Source organism: Dama dama, chromosome 13 (assembly GCF_033118175.1).
Source record: "Dama dama isolate Ldn47 chromosome 13, ASM3311817v1, whole genome shotgun sequence".
In the NCBI taxonomy this organism is placed as follows: Eukaryota; Metazoa; Chordata; class Mammalia; order Artiodactyla; family Cervidae; genus Dama; species Dama dama.
In genome coordinates this window covers 72028134-72054371 of record NC_083693.1, presented here as the reverse complement: position 1 = coordinate 72054371, position 26238 = coordinate 72028134, and the positions used below count along the sequence as shown (strand labels likewise).

The following is a 26238-nucleotide window of genomic DNA, read 5'->3' as shown; positions in this document are numbered from 1 at the left end:
CTGTAACAAAAGCATGGACAGAGGCTGGCCCACCTAACACGGTTCTGCTCAGCAACACACACAGGGCTTGTAGCTGCAGACTGGGGCGGGGGAGGCGGCGGGGGGCAGGGGTCAGAGCCCATCTTTACTGCATGAAGGCAGCAAAAAAAGCCCACATTGACGCAGAACCTGTTCACTGCAGTACTGTTTGAAAAACAAAAGCAGGAAAGACAGGACACAACATGGAAATGACCAAACCAAGTTCGGAATCTGAAGACGGTTAGAAAAAAACGTTTGGGGAAAGTTTCTAAAGACGTATAAAAATGCCCCGGCACAAAAGACGGGGTGGGGATGGGGGGGGGGGGGGGGGGCACAGACTCCAAACCGTGCGGACGTGCGCTCTGCGGCAAAAGCCGGATGCCATAAACAGTAAACTGCCGGGGATGCGCGGGCCGTTACCGGGGAGGGCCCTGTGCTAACGAGCTGCTGGCTCGGGGAGAGGACTGTCAGGGATCTGTTTTCGCCTTCCCTCTTCCTGCTTTATGCATTTCAAAGTCAGTCCCAGGCAGCAAGAAACATGCCCGGATGCTTCTGGGGGTCTTCCCGGTGTCTGGCAGAGGGCTCTGAGACAGGCGGCTGCCAATCAGGACTGCCCATGTTTGGTCAAAAGCACTACACATTTGTACTTTTCCCTTCAAAAAAGGGCCTCAAAGTCTGAATTCTACTGCAACATGCAGTGGGTATTCAAGCTTGTTGAGCCAAACGAGGACACAGGGAAATTAAAAGAACGCACAGGAGGGTATTCGTGCTGGGACTACAACCACAGAGAACAGAGGCGCGGGGGGCCCCCGGAGGGGCGGGCAGGAAAGAAAACAGATCATCGGTGCGGAATTATGAGTCATTGTTTTGTTTTACTTAATTTCTCTAGCTGTAAATTTTTCAAAACTAATATAAGCATATTTTACAGCTCACGGAACATTTAGAACATATTAAAATAAGTATCTTTCCGCTGTAATGTGCCCAATTGAAATTTATGAATTCTGAGGCTACGTTTTTAAGGAGATGAAGGAACTGGCACTCCACGTCCTTTAGATTAATCAGATGGATTGTGTTGTGTTTTTTCCTCCTGATCAGAAAATAAATCGTATTTCAGTAAATGTTACCTTGAATTAAGGATTCTTCCACGTTCTAGAAGCTTGGAGGAGCGACTCACCCTGTCTTACTGTGCCCCCTAGTGGCAAAGAGCATGTTTGCACTTTAAAGACGACTCCTCTCCCCAAAGGCTGGAAGGAAAATCCAAAAAAACGTTTTCAATCTTTTTTGATCACTTAACAGGTACAAAACCTAGTGCCAGGTGCTATGGAGAATGTAAAAACGGACTTCACACCGTTCCCCTGCTCAAGAAGCTTAAAATCTAGACGGTGTGGCAGGCACGGCTCCACGGCCATGCCGCTGCAGGGAGACGCCGCGGCGCGGTGAGGACGGGAGCGCGTCCCCGAGGGCGCGAGAACGAGCACCCAGCACGCCGGCGAGCGCCCGGAGTCACACCAGGTAACTCAGAACCAGCGCCACTCACTTCTTCACGGAAACCCACCAGGTGATGCATCCTTGGGTCCACTTTACATATAGAGCTTGACGCTCAGAGAGAGTGAGTCACTTGCCTGAGGTCACACAGCCAGTCAGTGGCAGAGGGACAGTCCGAATCCAAGTCCTGTGAGCCCAGCCCTGCTGACCAGGTCGGGGACAAGAAGGCACTCTGGCAAACTTTAACCAAAAGAGATTGGTGGGGGGAGACTTCCCTGGTGGCCAGTGGTTAAGACTCTGGACTTCCACTGCCAGGGGGCATGGATTAGGTCCTGGCCAGGGACCTAGGATCCGGCATGCTGTGCGACACAGCCAAAGCAGAAGCGAGGGAGGTACACTCAAAAGGGAGCACAGGGTGGGGACTGGTTCCCAAGTCATGTCCACCTCTTCGAGCTCCTTCCCTGGTCACCCACCATCTGCTCTCCACCCCGGAGCCCCGCCTGCACCCCCGCCCCACTCCAGACTCCATGCCCACACGCCTCCCATGCACCCCTCGATCTCAAACCAGACCACAAGGACCCCCACACTGCCCACCTGCTGACAGCAGGGACGGAAAATAACACCATCCTGCCAGGACTGCCCACTGCTACACACACACACACACACACACACACACACACACACACACACACACACACCCCCGCCCCGGAGGCCCAGCACAACCAAGGTCTCAGCCAGGAGGGCCCCCGGCCCCCAGGTGCTCCCCACCCACCTTCCAGCCTGGCTCCTCCACCCTGCCACACTGTCTTCACACCGAACAGTTGCTTAAAGTCGATTTGCCAAATGACTCCATCACTGAAAACTGCCAGACATCATCATAAAGCAGAGAGGACCCTGGACCCTTGGCCTCTAATGCTTATAAACGCCCTGATTTTCAAGACACCACAGTAAGAAGGTCAGGAGACACCGACCCCCGTGGCCACGACAGCAGCCACACTCTGCCCCTGGGGCCACCTCCACTGCCACCCCACCGTAAGGGATGGACGGCACAGTGGACGGGGCTCCTGGCAGCAAGCAAGGCGGCCCAAGACCATGTCATTGCCTGCAGCACACATCACCCTCCCCGGGACGGGACTGACAGGCAGCCTGGCAGTCAGGGAGGGGGTCTCAGAGAACTGCCGCCAGCAGGTGGGTTTTCCAGGAACACAGTCCCTGCGCCTGAGCGGCCTCCCAAGGTGGACCAACTGCGCCCCCATGTGGTCATGCGGTGTCACCGCCGGCTGGCAGCTCCCAGGTCCTCTCCACCCACCACCGCCTCCTCAAGCCCGCGCAGGGCGCCTTCATCTACTCCACTGACACCCACTACGTGACAGAACCACGGCCCAAGTCAATGGCATCACTCAGACGCCCTCTGTTCCGAAACTCGTGGGATGGCCTTACTTGGGAAATCTAAACTTCCTGGGCAAAAGAGACCAGGGCAGAGGCCACGGAGCATGCCGCCGAGGCCAGGTGCAGGCCAGTCCCCTCAGGGCTCCAGGCCAGGAGACGTGACCCCGAGGGTGAGTGGGCAGCAGACACTCACCAGGACACACCTACCTCCACCACACCCCTCCACTCAGCTCTGCCTGCCTTCTGAGACCCCCAGGAAGCCTGCCGCCTCGAGCCTGCGCTGCCGATGTCTGCCGGTCTGGTCCCTCCCTCCAGGGTCCCAGAAAGGGGCTGCCCACGCCCTTCAGGTAGCCCACCTGGACCCATGCCACATGCCCAGCATTAAACTGGGAGCTTTAGACAGAGCTCTGGGCGTTTGTCCCACCTGAGAAGCCTCAGCCATAGGTTTCAGGAGCTTGTCAAGAGGAAAGAGGTTCAGAGGGGTCAAGTGCCTTGCCCAAGATCACAAAGCTGTTGGTGATGGAGCCGGCACCAGGCCCAGTTCAGTTCAATTCAGTCGCTCAGTCGTGTCCAACTCTTTGTGACCCCATGGACAGCAGCACGCCAGGCCTCCCTGTCATCACCAACTCCCGGAGTTTACTCAAACTCATGTCCATTAAGTCGGTAATGCCATCCAACCATCTCATCCTCCGTCCTCCTTCTCCTCCTGCCTTCAGTCTTTCCCAGCATCAGGGTCTTTTCAAATGAATCAGTTCTCCACCAAGCCCAGATCATTCTAAGTAACTCCAGGGGCCAGCCCACCAGGGACACTGCCCACCAAGAACCCTCCAGGGGGGCTCCTGACCAAAGCAACAGGCCCCCACAGCCCCCCAGAGCTGCAAGCCCCCCGCAGAGAAGCCCCAGGCCTTGCGGAGGAGGGGGCAGGGGGGTGTCCAGTGCACACCAGGGACGCCAGGACCCCCTGAGTCGACCACAGGGCCCCAACTCTCAGAGAAAGCACCACAGCCATGTGCGCCAACCCCAGGGCTCCAGACTGCAGACAGGACCCGATGCTGTCCCCACAGAACTCCGTCAGCCTCGCAGACGTGAGCACGGACACATCGTTTCAGGACTCAAACACGCCACCTAAAGGGACACTCGCTGATGGAGCTCCTTGCCAAGACTTCACTGCACTTGGACTTCCCGTCTCAGCTTATGAAAACGCCTCCTATGCGAAAAGCCCAAAACAAAGCTTGCAAATACAATGTTCTGGGCAGAAGGGCTCCAGAGCCGTGAGGACAATGCGGGGGTGGTGTGGGGAACCTATGTCTACTGGGCACCTGTGGGCTCCTGCTCTGTGCCAGGGGCTTTGGAAGTGAGTTCTCACGTGATCTTGTGGCCCAGGTACTGAGCACAATCAGGCCCTCACAGGTGAGACTCTGGGACTTGAACTGGGCAGCCGGGCCACTGACCAGCTCCTCCACAACCATGATCCACAACTCCAAAGCCACCTTCTCCCCAGGCAGCTTTTGTTTGGATCACGTGTATTTGGCACCTACTGTGTACTGAGACGTCACTTTGCCGACAAAGGTCCGTCTAGTCAAAGCTACGGTTTTTCCTGTAGTCATGTATGGATGTGAGAGTTGGACTATAAAGAAAGCTAAGCGTCAAAAAATTGATGCTCTTGAACTCTGGGGTGTTGGAGAAGACTCTTGAGAGTCCCTTAGACTGCAAGATCAAACCAGTGGATCCTAAAGGAAATCAGTCCTGAATATTCATTGGAAGGACTGATGCTGAAGCTGAAACTCCAATACTTTGGCCATCTGATGCGAAGAGCTGACTCATTGGAAAACGCCCTGATGCTGGGAAAGATTGAAGGCTGGAGGAGAAGGGGACGACAGAGGAATGAGATGGTTGGATGGCATCACTGACTCGATGGACATGAGTCTGAGCAAGCTCCGGGAGTTGGTGATGACAGGGAGGCCTGGCGTGCTGCAGTCCGTGGGGTCGCAAAGGGTCGGACACGACTGAGCGACTGAACTGAACTGATGTACCCTGCTTGTGCTTCCCAGGTGGCCTAGTGGTAAAGAACCCGCCTGCCAATGCAGGAGACGCAGAGACATGAGTTCAATCCCTGGGGAGGGAAGATGCTTTGGAGAAGCAACTGGCCACCCCCTTCAGTATTCTCACCTGGGGAATCCCATGGACAGAGGAGCCTGGCGGGCTACAGTCCATGGGGTGGCAAAGAGTCAGACACAACTGAAGTGACTTAGCACGCACGCACATGTGCTGTACTTTGCTGGGCTGAGGAGAGCGAGGAGGTGCAAGTCCATTAAACAGACCTTCATCTTTAAAAGCGCCATTAAGAGTACAGGTCTCCTAGGCTCCCCTGGGGGCGGGAACAGACAGAGGACAGTCCGGGGGCGGAGGCAGCTTCCTGGCAGGTGTGACACGCCTGTCACGCTACCTACCCGTGGACTGGGCGCCGCTTACTGTAAGTCTGCCTTACTTCAGGAGTGTTCCATATATGTGTGTATAATTTTATTTATTTACTTATTTACTTCTGGCCATGCTGGGCCTTCGCTCTGTGCGTGGGCTTTCTCTGGATGCAGGCTTCTCGCAGCAGAGGCTCCTCTCCCCGCAGAGCACAGGCTCAGAAACTGCGGCGCACGGGCTGAGCTGCAGGTGGCATCTGGGATCTTCCCAGACTAGGGATTGAACCCGCGTCTCCTGCACTGGCTGGCGGGTTCTTTACCACTGCGCCGGAGCCCAGAAGATTTTTTTTAATGGAGCTTTTAAAATAAGTAAATAACAACCCAAAGAGTTTCTGTGTAAACCAGAACTCCCCAGCAGGGCACCCGAGGCCCTCCCTGGTGTGACGCTGCCTTCTTTCCCAGCGCCTCCCCCCACCCCCTGCCCCTGTGGGCCCCTTACGCCTCCCCTGCTTAGAGCCAAGAACGCCTTCCGCCCAGCCCACCTGAAGACTCACCTGCTCCCTCCAGGAAGCCTTCGCCAAGCCCTCCTGGCTGGGCGGCTGCCCCCCACACCCCGGCGCCTGCAGTCCTGGAACCCCCTGGGGCCCCGGGCTCACAGCCCTGACCCAGGCCTGTGAGCACCTCTCTGCAGCCCCTACCCCCACGTACCAGTCCAGAAGCCAGGGTCGGGTCTAGGGGCCTTCCCATCCCCTGCACCCAGCACAGCACCGGACTCGGAGCTACCAGCGCTCCACATTCAGCGGGGGTCACCGAGGAGTCCCTGGGATCTGGGTCCGCTTTCCTCCCTTCTCACTCAGCGTCTGGGCGTCCTCGGGGGCCCCCATGAGGATGACCCGCATGGGGTCTGGACTAGGGTCCTCCGGTGGCCTGGGCAAGGCAGCCTTGGAGGGGTTGCGGGGGGCAGAACAGACCAGCCATCCAAGCGGGCAACTGAGAGCCCTCACCCGAGGGCAACAAAGAGGAGCCCAGGAATTCCTAGAAAGCAACATCCAGCGTGCAGCCAGGCCAACCTCGCCATGGGGAAGAATGAAACATCCCAGCAGCTCATCCCCAAGAGCCGCTTCACTCAAGGCCTCACCTTGAAGGTCTTATCCATGGACGTCGACAGAAGCAGGTGGCTCCTGGCAGACACAGGACACCACTGAACACTGTTGACGGGGCCCTCGTGGCCCCGCAGGTGGAACAGCACCTTCTTGGGAATCTTGGTTTCCTTATACTGACTGTCCAGGTACGGCTGGATAAACTCGGACGCTTCAGGGGCCACACAGAGCGGGGCTGGGACACGGCCGGCGCGAGGACCCCGGGCCTCCGCGTCCTTGCCCCCGTCTGCTCCTGTGTGCGGCACCGGCAGCGGCCTCAGTCTCTTCGGGGTATAAGGTACCACACAGTCCTCACGCCGCTTCCTCTGCAGGGAGCTGCCGCTTTTCCCTGGGCCTTCAGACCCCGCTCGGGCACCAACAGATAGCTCGGGGGAGCCGGAAGGTTCCCAGCAGACTCTCACCTGCTTCAAGCAGGCCCCTGCCAGGGGCACGTGGCCCGCGGGGGCCTGGCTGGTCCACAGGGAGGGGCAGGCCGGCGGGCTGGCGGGGAAGGCAGCCTCAGGCTCCGGCCTGGGCCACCGCAGCCTCTGGCTGGGGCAGGACCCCGGGTCCTGGCTCCAGAGCCGAGCCAGTGGGAGACGACACCTGGCAGGGTCATCACGAGAGCCACACTCTGGGGACGGCACCCGCCCGCCTGTTGCATCTAGGACTCTGGATCCAAAATCCTGCCCCGGAGGTCTGACCGTGGCTGAAGTGTCTTCCATCTGGCCAGCTGGATGGAAACCGCCCGCAAGCTCGGTCTCGGCCTCTGAGTCCGAGTCCTCGTAGGCCACCAACGAAGCCATTAAAGACACAGTTTAGCGTTGTCCTTCAAGGGCGAACTTCCCTAAGGCCAAACAAAGTCAAGTGTCAGAAGACGTGCATGATAGAACATTTCCTGTGTGCCACCAAGGAAATCCAAGACTGAAATACCCACGAGAGTGCTGCTGCTGCAGCTGCTAAGTCGCTTCAGTCGTGTCTGACTCTGTGCAACCCCATAGACGGCAGCCCGCCAGGCTCCCCGGTCCCTGGAATTCTCCAGGCAAGAACACTGGAGTGGGTTGCCATTTCGTTTCCCAATGCATGAAAGTGAAAAGTGAAAGTGAAGTCGCTCAGTCCTGTCTGATTCTTAGCGACCCCATGGACTGCAGCCTACCAGGCTCCTCCGTCCATGGGATTTCCCAGATGAGAGTACTGGAGTGGGTTGCCATTGCCTTCTCCAACCCATGAGAGTAAACACATTAAAAATGAGGCCTTGGGGGAGGGAGGTTCAAGAGGGAGGGGACATAGGTATACCTCCGGCTGATTCATGCTGCTGTTTGGCAGAAACCAACACGATGTTGCAGAGCAATTATCCTTCAATTAAAAATAAATAAATTTAATTTTTTTTTTTAAATGAGGCCTTGGGACTTCCCTGGTGGTCCAGTGGTTAAGAATCTGCCTTCCAATTCAGGGGACATGGATTCGATCCCTGGTCGGGGAACTAAGATTCCAAATGCCACGGGGCAACTAAGCCCACTTACTGAAAATAGAGAAAGAGACCTGCCCCACAACTAGAGAAGTCTGCACTCTGCAACAAAGACCCAGGTGCCATAGTCAAGATCCAGTGCAGCCAAAAATAAAAAAAATGAGACCTCGTCTATGCACCAAATATAATTAGTTAGAAGATACAATTTTTTTTAATGAAGACTATGGAATATCTGGGAATAAATCTAACAACAACAATAACAAAAATAGCAAGACCTACACAAAGAAAACTAAATTTACTGAAAGACATAAAGGAGGACTTGACTCAATGGACACAGGATGCCTGGACAGAAAGACTCATGGTTTTAACGAGGCCTTTTGGAAGGTCCATTCAGGGAGGATCTACTACAAATTTAAACAGATAGTTTTTACTGCAACAACCCCACGTTAGAACTCTAACACTAGCACATGTTTGCAGAGATAGGTATAAAGAGGGCCTGCAGCGTGGTTTATAAGTAACAAACGAGAAGAGCAAACACTCATCAACGTGAATGAAGTTAATTCTGAACATGCTGAAACAGAAAGATGACCAGGATCTGCCACGTGGCAAAAGCAAGCCGTCCTCACCTCTGTCCTCCCCCTGTGCTCCAGGCCTTCCTTCTATTCTCTCCACCTAGAATGCTCTTCCCCAGACATCCCATCTCAACAACAAGCCAGCGTAGACAGACAGACCTACAGCACAGGGCCGAGGAACGTGAGGCATCGGTACCCCCCATTCCCAAGGTGCGATCCAAATCCACCTATTTCACTCCAAACACACGGACTCACACAATAGTCTATTTCCCCTTTCTTAAAAACTCTTCCTGTAATTCTGAACCATCACATATGATCAATTGAAGCCAAGGAATTTCTACAAAGAAGCACCTCCTTCTGGAACTCAACGCTGTGCAGTTAACAGGAAGCAGTCAAGAGGAAAACAAGGGTGCTGCACATGTCCCGGACAGCAGAGGGCGTGGTGGAGCAGCACCCAAAGCTCCAGCAACAGGCAACTTCCGAGAAAGCCCACGTGTCCTACCTAAACAGACCATCCTGAGTTCCTCTTCCCACATGTGGGGTCAGGTGAGACCTGAAGATTCCCTGGGGGGGCCTCGGTTACACCATTCCAGACAGACTGTCTATCACTCACGTCCTCCCCTGGACGGTGGCTTTCATGTCCCCTGGAATCAACCATCCCCACCTTTCCCATAATGGGTACCATCTGCCTGAAGAGCTCCACCGCCAAACCAGTTTACATCATCATTCAGAAAATGTCTGTGGCCTGCCTCCTCCAATAATCCAACTTCATCTGCAGCCCAATCCAGGCAGGTAACACCTACATACAGAGCCACTGTCTAAATAAAACTTCCAACCTGAGCCAGCCCATCTCAAATGGGGCTAATATAACACAACGGACTAATTATAAACTAACCGGAACAGTGGCACTGCGAAGGATTTGGCATTACCCTAACGACTCAGTCCTGTCCTAAAACCTAATCAGACATCTCATCTGTCTCAATTCCTATGCAGAGCACAACTCACCACAGAATCCCAAGCCATCCCGCCAAAGGGAACCCACCAGGTTCCCACCATGAAGGCACCTGTTCTCAGCCTTTAGGATGGACTCCTACCCAGCCAGCTGTCCAGTCAAAGGAGAGGCAGGTGGCCAGAGCTAAGGATGAGGTCTGTGGAAAAAGATCAGAGAGTAGAGGCCATGAAGCCCTCGTCCTATGAGGCCCACTTCCTACGAGGCAAGGCAGCAAGGACTGAATGAATGCAGGCACGTGTGCATTAGGGCTTCCTATCTGCTTCATGTACATTTCAGTCTGTCCCTCCACAAATACCAATGGCGCAGGCCCTACCACCCAAGCCCCAGCTCACCATGCTCAGATGCCAGTGCAGACAGACAGACCAGAACCAAGTCAGACAGAACATGTCCAGAGGTGAGAAATCCTAAGGAAAAAGGCAGAATAGAAGAGAAAAGCAGGCGTGATGGTGGGCTTGGGATTGCAGCTTCATTGCAATTGGGAGGCCGGGGCAGGCCTCAGGCAGAAAACGATAATCTGAGGGTGAGGAAGCAGAGGTGATAAGAAACACCGAAGATGGAACCAACAAAACTGATCAAAATGGAGTGGGAGAGAAAGCAAGGATGAGTCAAGGAAAAGAGGCAAAAACGGACAACAAAATAAACTCTAGAGAAAACTGTTTGTTGCCTTTTATGTGTCTTAAGGCAAAGGAGGGGGAAAGGAAGTTTCGTTGTTTTTTGTTTGTTTGTTTATGGAAATGAAGGAGCCATTAAACCAAGAAGAAAAAGTCAGGTCTTTGGAAAAATAAGGCTACAAAGAGGGGAGAGTGCCACGGACAGTCATCAACATGTCAGCTCCACCAAAATATAGGACTTTCTGTGTTTTGTTCATTGTTTAAATCCCCAGCATCTAGAAATATTTGTAAACTACAACCCGGTGGGAGGGGGGACACAGAGAACATAAAAGGAATAGGATGTAGTCATTCAACAAATATTTCCTGATTACCTACTCTGTGCCAAGCCTTATGTCAGGGTCTTATGGACTGAGATGAAACACAAAACACAGATTCTGCGCCGGAGGCTAAGACTGATGACGGCCACTAACAAGATACGACCAGGAATGGGTTTTGAAGAATGAATAGGAGTTAGCTGGGCTGTCAGAGTGAGAGGTGAGGATCGTCAGGAATGAGCAGTGAGGACCATCCAGGGCACTGCGCGCTCGGAAGGAACCAGACATACAGGGAGACAGATACACGCGAAGGGGCGGGCAGCGCTCCGGCCGCCGCCAGATCGCAGTCCCCTCCCGCCCCCGGCCCGCCGCTCACCACACGCACCGGAAGCTCTCGGTCCTTCGGAGGGTCGTCCGGCCTGCGCCCTGAAACCCAGTAGCGTTCCGCCGATGCCGGAATCGCTAGCCAATCAGCGGCGGCCTCCGTGCTAACAGCCAATGACGGCGCAGCTTAGCCGGAAGTTGTTCCAGCCGGAAGGCGTTTCCAAGGACGCCTAGGAGGCCACCGGTGGCTGAGCCGGCAGCGCTGACGGGCCGGGTTGGGCCGGTAAGTGTGGGTATGAAAGAAGCAGGGGGGTAAGCCGGGGCGGAGCCCAGTGACCTGGCCCTCCCGGAGCCGCTTGCACGCCAAGCCCCGAGGTAGTCTCCTCAGAGCCCGGCTCTCTGCTCGCCGGCTTCTGGTTCCTCGCCCCCTTTTACCTCAGCGCCGCCGACCCTGCCCTGTCGCGCACTCGCGCCGGCACCGGCCCTTCATCGTCTCCTTCCTGTTTCGTTTCCCCAAAGGATGAGGCCCCCACTTTTAACAAGCGTCGGCCGTGTGACAGGGGCTTTGCCTGTGGTAACGCACCTAGTCGCCGCCTCGGTGAAGGTGTGTGTTTAGTCACTTCAGTCATGTCCTACTCTTTGCGACCGCCACCGACTGTAGCCCACCAGGCTCCTCTGTCCTTGGAATTCTCCAGGCAAGGATACTGGAGTGGGTTGCCCTGCCCTCCTCCAACGGTGAAGTTAGGAGGCTGATTTTTTTTGCCCATTTCACAAGTGAAGAAACGGGGGGGTGAAGCAGAGAGGTGATGTGATTTGCGCGAGGTCTTGTAACAAAGAAACGCCCAAACTGGGATTGGAAACCCAGGTCTCATCCCAGAACTCAATGGTCTCCGCTGCACTGCGTCGCTTCTGTGAGTAGTGGAGTAGAGGAATTTGCCATCTGCTTTTCCACCCCGCCTTCCCCGGCTGCCACTGCATAACAGTCACAGTTCTTCACACTGATGCCAAGAACGAGAACAGGGAACAGAAACAGGGAGAGGAGGTTATAAGAAGGCCAGCCTGGGGTGTAGAGTGGCTGATGCAATGACCAGCCAACAGCTTGGTTCTCAAGAGAATTTCCCTGGTTTCCACCCGCATTCCCCGCCCTCTGTCTTTCTGACAGCCTCACCCAAGAGGTTGGTCATGAGGTTCAAGTGTTTCTGAGAAACCAGGTGGTTTAGAAGAAACTCCTACATGCAAGTGATAGAGGGTGGGGCAAACAGGAAGCCAAAAAGGGAGAGAGAAAACAATCTTTTTTGAAAAGGAAACTGAAAGAAAGAGGGCAAGACTATTTAAGAGCTGGAGCTGCACTGGGCAGTCTCAGCTTCTCAGCTCCTCAGCTCCTGGGCGTGACCACTGGCCACTTCTGCAGTGTCTCCTGCCCCCTGGTACGTATTACCATCTTTTGCTAGGCTTAGAGTTTATTGGGTATTGTTACAACACAGCTTTTTCCCAAAGTGCTGGAAACCCTGGCTTCAGGGATGGGGAGTAGTCTTAGGACCACAGCATTGTGCATTTCATTTCATCTACTGACAAAGCCCTGGTGACTCACAACTGCTGTAAGGAATAGAGATCCTGGATGAGCCACTGCCTGTTTGGGGTCATAGCTTGACTTTCAGCACTTTGATGTTGGCTGTCCTGTTTCTCATTGATGAAGTCTCTTTAAGTAGTCCATATCCATCCACAGTATCTTGCCTTGAACTCCTAAGTAGCTTATGCCTGGCTTCATATAGATTAAGGCTCTTCCCTGGTGGCTCAGACAGTAAAGCACCTGCCTACAATGCAGGAGACCTGGGTTCAATCCCTGGGTCGGGAAGATCTCCTGGAGAAGGAAATGGCAACCCACTCCAGTATCTTGCCTGGAAAATCCCATGGACGGAGGAGTCTGGTAGGCTACAGTCCATGGGGTTGCAAAGAGTCGGACAGGACTGAGCGACTTCACTTGCCTTTTAAGATAATGTTCATCTTATCATTTAGAGGGTAAAGTAAGCTTTCCTCTCAGTATTTAAAAGACAGGGAGTTCCACCTGTTCCAAGGTTTGAAGCATTAAAGGACTCATTGCTAAAAAGAAATCATTTTCTTGTCCTCTGGAAACTTGACAGTCCAAGGCCGTTGTCATCCACACTCAGGGGCCAGAGCGTAGTACGTGATACCCCACCTTGGTAATATTCCAGGCACCCGGAAACCCCCTGCTCTTCTCTGCTGCTCCAGGGCTGGCTTTCAGGCACGATGCCACCCTCCCCACAAACTGCAGAATCAGTGTATTCCGATCTGAGGTGTGAGATGACTTCAGAGTGGCCCAAGGAATTGTCATGTTGTAGTTCTGTAATTCCTCTTTCTGTTCCTCATCCCAAAACTGTCCCCGGTTCTTCAGGGGCCCCTTGTGCCCCTCAGGAACAGTGGGACCTTTCAAAATGAGCTCAAGGTTCAGGTTCCTTAAAAAGAGGGAGGAAGAGTTTGTTTATACGATCCTTTTCATTTTCCCCTAAACTGTCCTGCTCTGCTTTGGAGTAGGCAGTTCTGCTCTGCTCACTCCCAGCCCTTTTTCTAGAGGAGATCATAGGTTACCTCACAGATGATAGCTTCCTCACAGATGGTTACCTTTGCTTTAAATTGTAGTAGTTGTGAAACAGATAAGGCACTTTCCCTTAATAAAGACTCAGAGCCGTGTTTGCAGTTTACCTTGTAAACACTGAGGACAGTGGTCCTTAGCCTTTGGGCATCTTGGGCCCCTTTGAGAAAGTAGCAGAACCTGGTTATTCTACTTTGAACCACATGTCTGTGTGTAGGCAGACTGTTCACTTTGTTTCAGAGGTTCTGAACTCTGGGTTAAAAACCTCTGAAGTTAAGTTAAATTTTAAAGTTTATTTAACAAAGAAATAAAGGAGAAAGCTGACTAGATGGGAAGGAAAACTGAGAATATATGCCCATAAGTGGGCTAAATGGATGGATGCCTGAAATCAGGGCCGTGGTAGTTCCAGTCTCTTTGTCTCTGATCACTCCTGAAGTCCTATACTTAATTCAGGAAGTTGCATCAGATAACACACACACACACGAGATTTATAGTGTGGCTGATTCCCATGCAGTGAGTGTATGCCTGGTGATCCTGAGAGCAGGGAGAATGCACCTGCTGTTTCCTCAGTCTGGTTTCTTACTTAAATGGGATCCTGATATTTAAAGGTACATGTTTTTCCCTACAACAGGGATCCTAAATTCAGGCTTAGGATCTGAAATTAGTTCGTCTAACTAATCCTCTGCAGTTGTCTGCTCCATGACAGGGGGAGATTGACCGTCCGGGGCTCACTGAGTCATTCTACCTGGCACTTTACCTAGGAATTTAGTAGGGTAATTTTAATCTATATTTGATTTTGGTCCTGCTCACAGACTTCAAAACCCACCTGTGTCATTTCATGCAGAACACCACATATTTGGAAGGACAGGGGGAAACCAAAGGGAATTCTAAAAAGAATGACCAGGACAGTGGGCAGATGTTCACAAGGATTGAGGAAACCAGACGTGGGGTAAAACTAAGGCTCTGTGCACTGTCGGGACATTTTAAGAGGCCTTCTGAAGTCCAGATTGGGGAAATCTACCTTAAACTGGAATAAGTGCTTGCAGAGATATTATAAGAGGATATAAACCAGAGCGGGGTGGGGGGGAATTGAACTAGTTGATTTATGAGATTTATTCAGTAACCTGTACTCATAAATCATCAGTTTGATAAGCTACTCTGTACCAGGTGCTAGAAGAGCATGAAAGAATAAAACCCAGTGCTTGCATTCTCTGTGGGGTGGATTTTCATAAATTACTACATGCAGTGTGAGTGCTCTAATAACCTCACTAATGAGTCTCGGGGATTGCCAAGGACAGAGCAGCCAACTTGGCCCCACAGACGCAGGGGCCAGGAAAGGCTGCAAAGAGGAGCCAAGGTTTGAATTAGTAAGACAGCAGGCAGAGGAGGGCGGGAAACACTCTAGGCAGGGGAGGCAGTAGAATTTGAGAGAGCCCAACATGGTCAAGGGGGCTTTGGCATCAGATCGTGGCTCAGCTGCTCTGGCATGGAGCCTCAAAGGGTGGTTCTCACTTCCCTGAGCCATCTGCCTCTGGTCACTAATGCAGAGCAGATTCTGTGCCACAAAGGTTTGCATCTTGGGAGAATTGGGGATCCTGTGTAAAGCATCTGGACGTGATGTTTGATCATTTGTGCCTTGAAGTCACTTTGATTGCTCTTTGATATGGGCCTGAGAGTTTCTCCTCTCCAGCGCTTGTCAGAAGGTTCGTCCACGTTCTTTCTCTTTCTTATGGGCCTCTCTTTCCGGGCATTGAGGCAGTTCTCAGGAAAGGAAAGAAACTGGCTGCTGTCCCACCCTGGTTTTAGCATTATGGTTTCATTGACTGTAAAGATTGGTTTAAATTTTACATATTTTTAAACAGATACTTAACAAGTGGATGAGTAAAAATAAATTATCCCCTCACATTTGTGTGTTTTGTTCATAGAGCTCCTAGAAAGAAATTTCCAGTGAGTAAAGAAACAAAATCATCCTTCATTAAACATCTCCTCTGAGGCTGATGCTGTGCTGGGCTGTTTACTTAACCACGTTGTCCCACTTAATCCACGACCGGTCCTGCTAGTCAGTGTCATTCTTGCTGTTCCCACTTCACAGTTGAGAGGCTGAGGCTCATGACAGTTAAGTGCCCCACAGGATGATGTTAGAGTGTGGGCTCCAGGGTCAAACTGCCTGAGTCTGTGTCCCGTCTCACTGCCTACTCACTGTGTTGGGCAAGTGTGTTAGCCTCTCAGTTTATTTGTCTACACAGCGGAGCCAGCAGATCTGTCCCATAGGGATACTGTAGGCATCCGTGAATCGATATGTATCAGTGTTACCTGAGCTGCTTACAAGGGCTTCCCTTGTGGCTCAGCTGGTAAAGAATCCACCTGCAGTGCGGGATACCTGGGTTCGATCCCTGGGTTGGGAAGATCCCCTCTAGAAGGGAAAGGCTACCCACTGCAGTATTCTGGCCTGAAGAATTCCATGGACTGTATAGTCTATGGGGTTGCAAAGAGTCGGACAAGACTGAGCGACTTTCAACTTCACTTCTCACTAGAAGAACGCAAGATACAGGACTTCAGTTCTGGAAGTTAGCTGCTCTGGCATAACCTTGTTGTCACTGGCATCCTCCTTGTTCAAGGTGTATCAGCAGGTTACAGATGGGGCTGGGGCTCAGCCGATATCTGGAGTCCTGACATGTAACACTTGCAGTGGGCTTGTTCCTTGCTTTACAGTCTGTAAAATGCCACCATGTTGCTTTTTTCTCATTTCTTCTCATAACAGCCCTTGAGGTAAGTGATAGACATTTCTGAGGGTTCTGCTTTATAGATGAGGAAGCTGACAGAAAAGGAGAGTAACCAACCCAAGGTGGGGCTGATCCTGGCCAGCTTCAGCCCCAAGGCGACTTTTGCCCCACCTTTTCCAAGGTTAGCAATAAATAATGACTTAATAGGAGGTACAAGGACACCTTCTTCAAAGGTTTGCAGTTAATTAAGGCAACCTGTGGAATGAACAGGCTGTATGTGGTTCTTGCCTCACTTGCAAACCAGAAGGGATAAGGCCCTGCCTCCTCCCAGGCTCCCCTTCTCCTGAGAACAGAACAGCTGGCCAGCAAAGGAAGCTGTTTGTTCACTAATACATTGGTTATGACTGCAAAGGCCTAGGAATTCATCCCCTAGAGCAATTAAGATAAAGAGTAATTGCAGTTTATCAAGTGTTTCTAGCCATGGTGGACTTAGGTTTACTAAAGCACTTTGGTATCTGCTCCCTGAGCAAACACAAGTCCTTCCTATGTCCTGGGCACTAAGTGAGGCACACGGACACGTCAGCACATGCTCACTTATCCTTGGTTGTGAAAGTGAAGTTGCTCAGTTGTGATAAACTCTTTGTGACCCCATGGACTGTAGCCTGCTAGGCTCCTCGGTCCATGGAATTTTTCCAGGCAAGAGTACTGGAGTGGATTGCCATTTCCTTCTCCAGAGGATCTTCCCAACCCAGGGATTGAACCCAGGTCTCCTGCATTGCAGGCAGACGCTTTACCGTCTGAGCCACCTGGGAAGTCCTTGGTTGGGAGGGGTCTGTCTTTGCCCTCTCTAAGCCTATAAATCACAGCAGTTCTTTTCAACCCCGCCATTAACATTTGTTCTTCCTCTTTTCTATTTCCTGGCTCCATATTTCTGTTTATATTTTTATTAATGTTATATTATCTATGCCCTTTATCACAACTCACCTCCAACCTTTTTGGAAAGAAGAACCAGATAATGGTAAAGGAAAAACAGCTGCCATGGTTTGTTCATCTCTTTCTGTCCCTCTTCTCTGCCCACAGTCTTGTCTGGACCACCGAGCAAATCTGCCAGCACCCCAACCAGCTGTGAACGTTGTCCCAGACGAGGCAGACATGCCCAACAGCCAGCAGGGCTGTGGGTCCCCCCTGGAGCTGTTCCACAGTATCGCTGCTCAGGGGGAGCTCGTAAGGGGCCTCAAAGCCAGAAACGCAGCCAAGGTAGGTCATTTTGCCAGTCCTCCACACACGTGTCCCAGCCAGTCTGTAGGACAATGTCACCTGTTTCTGTTCCCTCATCACCTGAGGGATTTTGGCTCTCGTATTAAATGTATTTTCTCCTTACTCGGCATCAATGCCTGTGGTCTGAAGGGAAGCTGCTGGGAAGCACAGCCGCTATCCACCCTTCCTCTCCACCCTTCCTGCTCCCAGAAGCAACCACTTTCAATTCTGTTAGCCAATTCTTTTGATATGCAATGCCCACATCTCTCAGAATCACACATCATTTTGCTCCTTATGGATGTTCAGGTTTGAGGCTTCCACTGTGGAAGACAAGGAATTAGCCCTCTCGTAAGCACTTCCCACCCCCTAGGTCCCATGTAAACACCGATGACAGCTAACCCCTCTGAGAACAGCACCAGTGCTTCTCCTTTCCTGCCCAACTTTTGTTTTTTCCAGGGTTGATAAGTTGTTTTTATTGCTCCTTGCTTGGTTTTTCTTTGTTTTGGCCATGCCTTGCTCCCCCCGTGAGATCTCAGTTCCTCCACCAGGGACTGAACCCAGACCATGGCAGTGAAAATTCTAACCATTAGGCCATCTGGGACCTTCCCTGCTTAGCTGTTCTGTATACTGATGCTCATGGACCTCCAGGCACTCCCCCAGCTGGGTGAACCCCATCTCGAGACACATCAGGCCACCAATCAAGTCCATCCTCTCAAGCACTCTCTCCCAGGATGCCCTGCCCGCTTCTGTCCCGGTCGTGATCCGCCTCCCACACAGCCCATCTAAGGACCCACCCTCCCTGTCCGTGCAAGCCTTCCACTCTCTCTTTGGGGTCCCTGTTCCTGACCCTGTGTCTCACTCCTCCTTAGTTTATTTTGGCAGAGCAAATCCTCCAGAGGTTTCTGCAAAAATTAGTGCTAAGGAAGTGTTTTCTGAGCTCTTGGCTGGTCTGCAAGCATTGTACTTCATATTTGGCTGATAGCTAGGCTCGGTTGAGCATTCTCAGGAGGATGTGACTTCCCTCAGAATTCTGAAGCCATTGCTGCATCCTCCCAGCTCCTAGGGCTGCTGTGGAGAAGCCGGTGCCTCTCCTTTGTCCCCTCTCCTGGGTGTTGAGGACCTCTCCAGTTCTGAAATGCCCTGTGTTGGGTGCTCAGGACTCCTTTCAAACTAGAAATACATGCCCTTTAATTCTCAGAAATTTTTCCTATTTCGTTAATTTATTCTGGGTTGGTTTTTTATTTTTCTGTTTGTGTATTTTCTTTTTAGTTCAAAGACTGTGTCCTCTGAATTTCTTAGTTTTTGACTTATTTTTCTTTTATTTTTATTTTTTTCTTCTTTTAGGTATGTTTTCTCAACTTCTAACCTGCTATTGTTTTTCACTCATTCTGTCATTTTCAATTTCCAAGAGCTCACTTGTTCTCCAAATGTTCCTTTCCTCGTGGCTCTCTAGTCTTATTTCACAGGTGCACTGGTCTTCTGTCTCTGAGCTCTTGGTGACAGTTTTCCCGATGTTCTCTACCCCGTTTATACACCCGGTTTCCTCCAGCTTAGCTTTTTGTTCCTTCTGCCCCATTGTCAGGTGTTGGGTGACGCAGCTGTGCACTCACACTTTGGAGGGTGTGCTCAGAGCCGGGAGGAGCTTAGGGTATAGCCTTCCCTTCCCTGGACAGCACCCACAGCACTCCTTTGCCTCAGGAGGTTTCCAGTGCCAGGTCTTTAGAGCTCCTCTTTGAGGCCAGTAGAGTCCCCAGAGAGGGCTCCTCTGGCTCGCTGTCCAGAACGTCCTGGTGTGGCCGCCCATGTTGTGAGCTGAGTAGGGCTGAGGAGCTGGCCACGTGGTCCTTCACTGAAGCCCCTGTTAGCCGTGTGCTGCCCCGACCTCTCTCCCTCACTGTGCAGAGCACTTCCGGCGTGGACACTTGACTCTCCTTGTCAAGACACTAAACCTCTGGATGGGGCAGGAGGCATGTGCCGGCTGTGGGTGGGGCTAGGTAGAGAGAGCAGCTAGGTAGCTGCTTCTTAGACTTTCAGCTAGTGCTCCTGATCTTAGAGCCTACTCTTACCCTCACTTGTGTTAGTATCTAGGGCCACTGGTGCCCGAGCCTCTTGGGGATCCCTAGCAATACAAGTCCAGTCGCTGCCCTGACTCCCCCTGTAGTCTCAGCATTTGTTGTTCTCCTGTGTTCTCACTCAGGCTCCAGTCATGCCTCTGCTCTCCAGCTTCTAAAGCTTGTTGCTGTCATTCTCTTCCTGTGTCCTTGGTCCTTGTGGGTTATGCCTTTTTTAAAGCTCTCTCTGTCGTTGCTGTGTTGGGTCTCAGAAGCATAACCCAGTCAGTCTACATCTATAACCAGCCCTTCCTTTCACTCCGGGTCACCCAGCTTCTTCAGCTCCACAGCTTCCTCACCCATCACTTCCAACCCCTGTTGTTGTCTTTTCAAAAATCTCTTTCTAGGTTCTCACCAGATGGGGTCAACCATTTCATACTCGTTTCAGTAGTTTACTTTGACTTTTGGGACCCTAAATAATCCATTACTTCTTAAAAGAAAGAAATAGTGATGTCCAAAAAAGGAGTTGATTATTCACAGAAAGAGGTTTTACACAGCAGATAGGGCTCAATAGATAAGGCTGAATTATTTTGTTTTGTTTTTTTAATCTATAAACCTACAATAAATAAAGAACTCATGTTGATCATTTACTCCTTAAACCCATTTACTCTATAAACCCATTTACTCTATAAACCTATTATAAACAGTGATATTTTTGTTATTTAACATTAAATTTGAATAACATTAATGAATGCTTTTAGTTAGTAGTTCTTAGTGACCCCAGTCGCGTTCCACATTTTAGCAAACAAACAATACTTGATGCAGTTTAGAGTTAAGTCTTCTGAGCATAGTCTTTGACTAATGCTAAGTCAGATGGCACTCAACAAGAGACAGCAGAGGTTACTTGATGAAACTAGAGTTAAGTGAAGTAAATTTGTATCAATGTATTATACTAGAAGTACCTGATGTTTTACAAATTCACTTTAGGCGAAATAGTGAGCCACTCGGGGACGGCTGGTCCAGTGAAGGTGCCTTGGGCTCTTCCTCCGCGGTCTTTGCACCGTCCAGGTCATGGCCTTCGGTGTTCTTTCTGCTCCGTGTACCAAGAGAAGAACGCCCATGGCTTTCAGAAGTAGTAGCTTAGTAGAGGTTCTCCTGGAGGACAGGTTGGAATCTGGGGGCTCTGACGGGAAGACAGTTTGAGCAGGATTCGAGAGATGACACTGGATCATGGTGCTGAAGATAGGGAACAGAGCCCTTTTTCTTTTCCTTTCAGTTTAAATAAACTTTTAAAATTGGAATACACCATTCATTCAGAGAAATGCGGAGATCACAAACAGACAGCTCACTGAATTTTCACAAGATGACCAAACCTGTGTAACCAGCATTCCAATGGAGACACAGCCCAGAAACCATCTTGGGCCCTTCTGCTCCTCACCTTTTTCCTCCTGAGAGAGGCCTCTTCTTCCCTCTCCTTCCACGGAGAATTCCTGTGCAGGAACTGTATATAATCACCCATAGTGTATATAGAGTCTTACATGTCTGGCTTTTTTCAGAACATCAACTTTTAAAATCTGTTTCAACGTCCAGATCCGTGTTAGATTGAGAACAGGAAAACAGACAAGGGAGCCTGCTTGTCTCTTCAGTCCCATTCCAGATGACAGACAGTCTTTGATTTGGGACTCTGGTTAGATGTTCAACTCTCAAAGAGCCACCCAGTTGGAAGCTGGGTTAGGCCAGATAGAGTATGAACTGTCACACCGCTGGGGACTAAAGGGTGGTGACAGCAGGGTACTTCTTCCTCAGATAATAGATCACAGAGAAATAGATCGTGCTCTCAAAGCCTGTATTCTGCTGCAAGCACTCAGCCTAGGAACGCCGAATGAGGGGAGGAGAACACGCCTGCCTGCCTAAGGTGGGCCAGCACCCAGCCTCTAGCATGAGCTGTATCGGTGGGGCTACTGATTGCACACTCTGACTCATTTAAATGACAAATTCCAGATGGGTTCAGAGTTTGAAACACAAACCTGCACCTGAAATCACCCCACAGTAACAGCCCTCTGTGGCCCAGATGTACCTGATGGAGGGGCTCTCTTGAGTGCAGTCTGGGACTGCATTATTCCTCCACTGGGAAGCCCAGCTTATAGCACGTTATGTATAAAGTCTAAATGGAAGTGTTTGTATTTCCCTTGGCAAGCAAGTTGGACTGTGTATATTCTTTGTTTGCGATCAAATCCAGCAAGGCCAATTATGGGAGTAGAGCTTTAGGGCATAGCGTGACTAATCTGCTTAATTAGGTTTGCTCTTTTAAATGCCAGGCTTCCAGGGGTAGCTAGTGTGGGCTCCTGCAAGAGGAAATCTTCAGTAGGTTTCCAGCGTACCCACAGATACACTTTATGTTTGTTTTTTGTTTTTCTTCTTATACTCACTTTAAAACACTAAATATGCAAACGCTTTGGACAGCTGGATAAGACTCCAAAATGCTGTAGTATAACTGCTTCCCAGTGAATCCCCCATTATGTTCTGAAAGTCTATATTTTTTTCCTTGCCCTTATCTGTTTTCACAATGCCTGTTTGAGTTGCTGTTACTATCTGGTTGCATTGTTGTTGAAGTTTCCGTAAATATTCATCTCAACCTGTGTGGATTGTAAAAACAAGTTCCAGTGCAGAACTCACCATAATTGATTAATGGAGCTTGTCACACATGTTCACTGGCATCAGTAAAGTTTAAGTAATATTTGCCACATTAACTCTGTCATAAACAAATGGTACAAATTGTGTCGCTACACACAGCCTGTAGTGTTTGTGGTAGGAACCCATGACACTTGACCCCCAGATAAAAATAAAATACATTCAGGCCACGACTTGCTGTTTGTGCATGGGCAAGCTCCTTCACATCTCTGAGTCTCAGACTCTTCAACCGGAAAAGGCCAGTGACAACACTGCTGTCCTCTTAGGATTATTGTAAGAGTAAATGAAATAACGTGTGTGAGAGCATTTAGCACACCACCTGCCACCCAGTAGCAGTAACGTTCAGCAAATGCTAGTGGTTGTTAATATTTTCCACCTTCACCCTTAATGCCTTTGTACAGGATGAAATTGATTCGGCAGTGAAGATGTTGTTATCCCTAAAAACGAGCTACAAAGCTGCCACAGGGGAGGATTACAACGTGGACTGTCCTCCGGGGGACCCAGCACCCGAGAGTGGTGAGGGCCTGGCTGCCACTGACGCAGATGAGGACTTTGTGGACCCCTGGACAGTGCAGACAAGCAGTGCCAAAGGCATTGACTACGACAAGCTCATTGGTACGTTTATGGGAAAAAGCCTCAACTTTTAGAAGTGATGTTATTGATGTTTTCTAAGTTGAATTAATCATAAATCCAGTCAAACTTCAATGCCAAGGGAAGAAAGACCCTTAAATCTTTTGGTGGTCCATTATATTCCCAGAGGTTTATTTAATTAACGTGACAATATAAAATATGTTTTGAAATAATAATCTATAGTAGACAGCTTAGTGGGCTTCCCTGGTGGCTCAGACGGTAAAGAATCCACCTGCCAATGCAGGAGACCTGGGTTCAATTCCTGGATGGGAAAGATCCTCTGGAGAAGGGAATGGCTACCCACTCCAGCATTCTTGCCTGGAGAACCCCACGGACAGAGGAGCCTTGTGGGCTATAGTCCATGGGGTCACAAAGAGCCGGACACGACCGAGCGACCAAGCATAGCACAAACAGCTTGGTGTTCACTTTTTCCTCTTCCTGAGCAATTCAAAGCTTAGGGAAAGTCCGTCACACCGAGTATTTTCGCAGTGGTTTAAATTGTCTTTCACTGAGTGGGTACAATTTAGGCATGGATTGCATAAGAAGGAAGCCTTCTCACAGGTGGCATGTCCTCACTGCCCAGCTCTGCCCTGGAGGGCTTCCTGCTCTGGAGGATCCTTGCTCTGAGATCATTGGTGGCTGTCGAAGAAGAAACAGAACTAAAGTGCTCTCATCTGAGTCTAAGCCATTTTCCATGATTTATGTTTAGACCATCAGGGAGAGAAAACTAGCTGGAAGACAGACATTAATTTGGTTATAGACTCTCTAAAATGATGGTTGCAAACATATATGAATTATACTGCAATAAGTAATAAGCAGCTGTGTGTAGGAGGCAGGTGGGGGGAGGGGGGCGGGTTATCTAGAGTTCCTCACTAGGCTGCATTCTGGATCTGTTTCCCATCAGAATCCAGTCCCAGACCAGAGAGTCTTTAGCCCTGCATTTATTTTCTTTTCTGCTGGCCATGACCTCTGCTCTGGACTGATGGAAGGGACTAGAGCCAGCAGCCCCAAGAGGCCTGGGTCTACTGAGAAGGTGCGTGATCGTGATCCCTGTCATCTCTGCAGCATCCCCAAGCCTCCCACCACCTAAGTTCGGCCTCTCTTCTTTTCTTCCAGTTCGATTCGGAAGCAGTAAAATTGACAAGGAGCTGGTAAACCGAATAGAAAGAGTCACGGGCCAGAGACCACACCGCTTCCTGCGCAGGGGAATCTTCTTCTCACACAGGTCAGGGGCTTCTCACTGCAGGACCTCCCCCCCGCCCCCCGCCGTCCTCTTCTCTTAGAGAAGGAAGCAGTCAGGATGCTGGGCCCTCAAACCACAAGTCCTGCCTCCTGTCCTCCCAGTTACTGGCTGTGGGATCACACCTGTCCCTTCACCTCTGGCCCTTAGTTTATTCATTTGTAAACTGCCCGTCTCACAAGGTGGAGGTCAAGTACTCACCAGATGAGATTCATGCCAGATTGTGTGCTATAAACCATAGCATGTCACAAAACAAAAGAGATTAATGTGTCCAGGTTCAGCATTTCCCGTGAGATAAGCAGGAGGCTTCCTGAAGTTACATATGCCTTCCTCCTATTGTACTGGCCTGCTCATAAATCATGTCCAGAGAGAAACTAGAAGAGGGAACAGGGCACAGAGTATCCCTACCTGAGACCATAAATTCCACGCAGATAACATCAGAGAATGGGCAGGTTCGGAGCCAGCTCCTGCCTCTCCCACCCCACACACCGCCTCTGGTTGGGTTCAAGAGATCTTGGAGCGTATAGTCCAAGGCAGGGTTGTTTTGTTCTGCCTACCCCAGGGTTACAGAGAGCACACACAGAACTCGGCCCTCTGCCGAACATTTGATTTTATTTTTTTAATTGGAGGATAATTGGGTTACAATGTTTTATTGGTTTTGGTGGTGCTAGTGCTAAAGAACCTGCCTGCCAGTGCCGGAGATATAAGAGACACGAGTTCGATTTCTGGGTCGGGAAGATCCCCTGGAGGAGGAAATGGCACCCCACACCAGTATTCTTATCTGGGGAATCCTATGGATGGAGCCAGGCAGGCTACAGTCCGTGGGGTCACAAAGAGTTGGACTCGACTAAAGCGACTTAGCACGCCATATGACATTGTGAATCAGCCACAAGTACATGTGTCCCCTGCCTCCTGAACGTCCCTCCCGCCCCACCCTCTAGGTCATCATAGAGCACCAGGTTGAGCTCCCTGTGTTACACAGCACGCCCAGCACTTTAAATTCTGCCTGGAGAGAAGAGGCCCCCACTCAGCCCTCTTTCTGGGCAGAATGCACTCACAGGCTTTCCCTGAGCTGAGATGTAGCTCACACGGCGCGGGGCTCGCCCTCACAGAGGACCTGGTGTGGTGATGCGCTCGCAGCTTTCCCTGAGCTGAGATGTAGCTCACACGGCGCGGGGCTCGCCCTCACAGAGGACCTGGTGCGGCGGGGCTTTGGGTCTGCTCACAGGGTTGTGCAGCCATCACAACTGTCTGGCTCCTTACATTTTCATCACCCCAAAAAGTAGCCCTCTACTCAGTAGCAGTCACCCCGCATCCCCCCACCATCCTCAGCCGCACCATGGCTGCCAGTAATCATCTTTCCATGTCTCTGCATTTGCCTGGGATACAGCATGTGTCACACTTCATTCCTTTTTATGCCTGAGAACTATTGGATGGATGCACCCCCGTTTGACAGCTGGTGGGCATTTGGGGGGTTTTCCCTTTGGGGTTAGCACTAGTACTGCTCCGAGTGTCTGTGTACAGGGTCTCATTTCTATTGAGAGTATACCTGGGAGTGGGGTTGCTGGGTCCTAAGGTAACCATTTAACATTTTTTTGGAATTGCCAAAGTGTTTTTCACAGTAACTGCATCATCTTGCATTCCCACCAGCAAGGTGCAAACAAGGATTCCAGTTTCTCCACATCCTTGCTAATGTTTGTTGTTCTTTTCCAGTTTGTGTTTTTCTGTGACCATGCTAGTAATCGTGAGGGGGTATTTCATTATGGGTTTGATTTGTATTTTATAATGACTAATGATCTTGAGCATCTTTTCATGTGCTTACTGGCTGTTTTTATATATTCTTTAGAGAAATGTCTGTTCTGATCCTTTGCCAACTTTTTAATTGGGTTATTTATCTTTTTATTGGATTATAATAGTTCTTTATATGCTCTGGATAATAGTTTCTTATCAATACTTGATTTGCAAATATCAGCTATCAGCTCTTTATTTACAATGTCCTTAGAATATTTTAATTTTGATGAACTCCTGTTTGGTTTGGTTTGGTTTCAGTTGCTTGGTGTCATATCTGAGAAACCGTTGCCTAATTCAAGGTCATGAACATATCCAGCTGTGTTTTCCTCTAAGAGTGGTATTATTTTAGCTCTTACACTGGGGTCTCTGATCCATGTTTAGTTAATATTTGTATGTGTATGAGGGAGGATACAGCTTCCGTCTTTTGCATGTGAATATCCAGTTGTCCCAGCCCCACTTTTTGGAAATTGTTGTTGAATTTTCTTGACACCCTAGTTG

The 26238-nt window shown here is 50.5% G+C and overlaps 2 protein-coding genes and 1 non-coding gene across 8 annotated transcripts in view; 1 reads left to right on the top strand and 2 right to left on the bottom strand.

The window, feature by feature from the left end:
* The window catches only part of WDR25 (WD repeat domain 25), a 134275-nt gene extending 122375 nt beyond the window's left edge, over nt 1-11900 (bottom strand). Inside the window, exons 1-2 of one of the 5 annotated variants that reach the window (XM_061159423.1) lie at nt 11182-11900; nt 6445-7292 (exon numbers count right to left, since the gene is read on the bottom strand). In XM_061159423.1, the coding sequence (XP_061015406.1) occupies nt 6445-7251 (807 nt within the window). In that variant the 5' untranslated portion in view covers nt 7252-7292; nt 11182-11900. Of the gene's footprint in view, nt 1-6444; nt 7293-7382; nt 7531-10798; nt 10941-11181 lie in introns of those variants that run through there. The other 4 variants (XM_061159422.1, XM_061159420.1, XM_061159421.1 and 1 more) reach the window with 4 other exon arrangements.
* The window catches only part of WARS1 (tryptophanyl-tRNA synthetase 1), a 28641-nt gene continuing 13294 nt past the window's right edge, over nt 10892-26238 (top strand). The window contains exons 1-4 of one of the 2 annotated variants that reach the window (XM_061159426.1): nt 10892-11029; nt 17161-17337; nt 22481-22694; nt 23826-23934. In XM_061159426.1, the coding sequence (XP_061015409.1) occupies nt 17233-17337; nt 22481-22694; nt 23826-23934 (428 nt within the window). In that variant the 5' untranslated portion in view covers nt 10892-11029; nt 17161-17232. Of the gene's footprint in view, nt 11030-12040; nt 12174-17160; nt 17338-22480; nt 22695-23825; nt 23935-26238 lie in introns of those variants that run through there. The other variant, XM_061159425.1, reaches the window with a different exon arrangement.
* TRNAC-GCA (transfer RNA cysteine (anticodon GCA)) lies at nt 16821-16892 on the bottom strand. The gene has a single exon. It is a non-coding gene; the product is annotated as a tRNA-Cys (tRNA).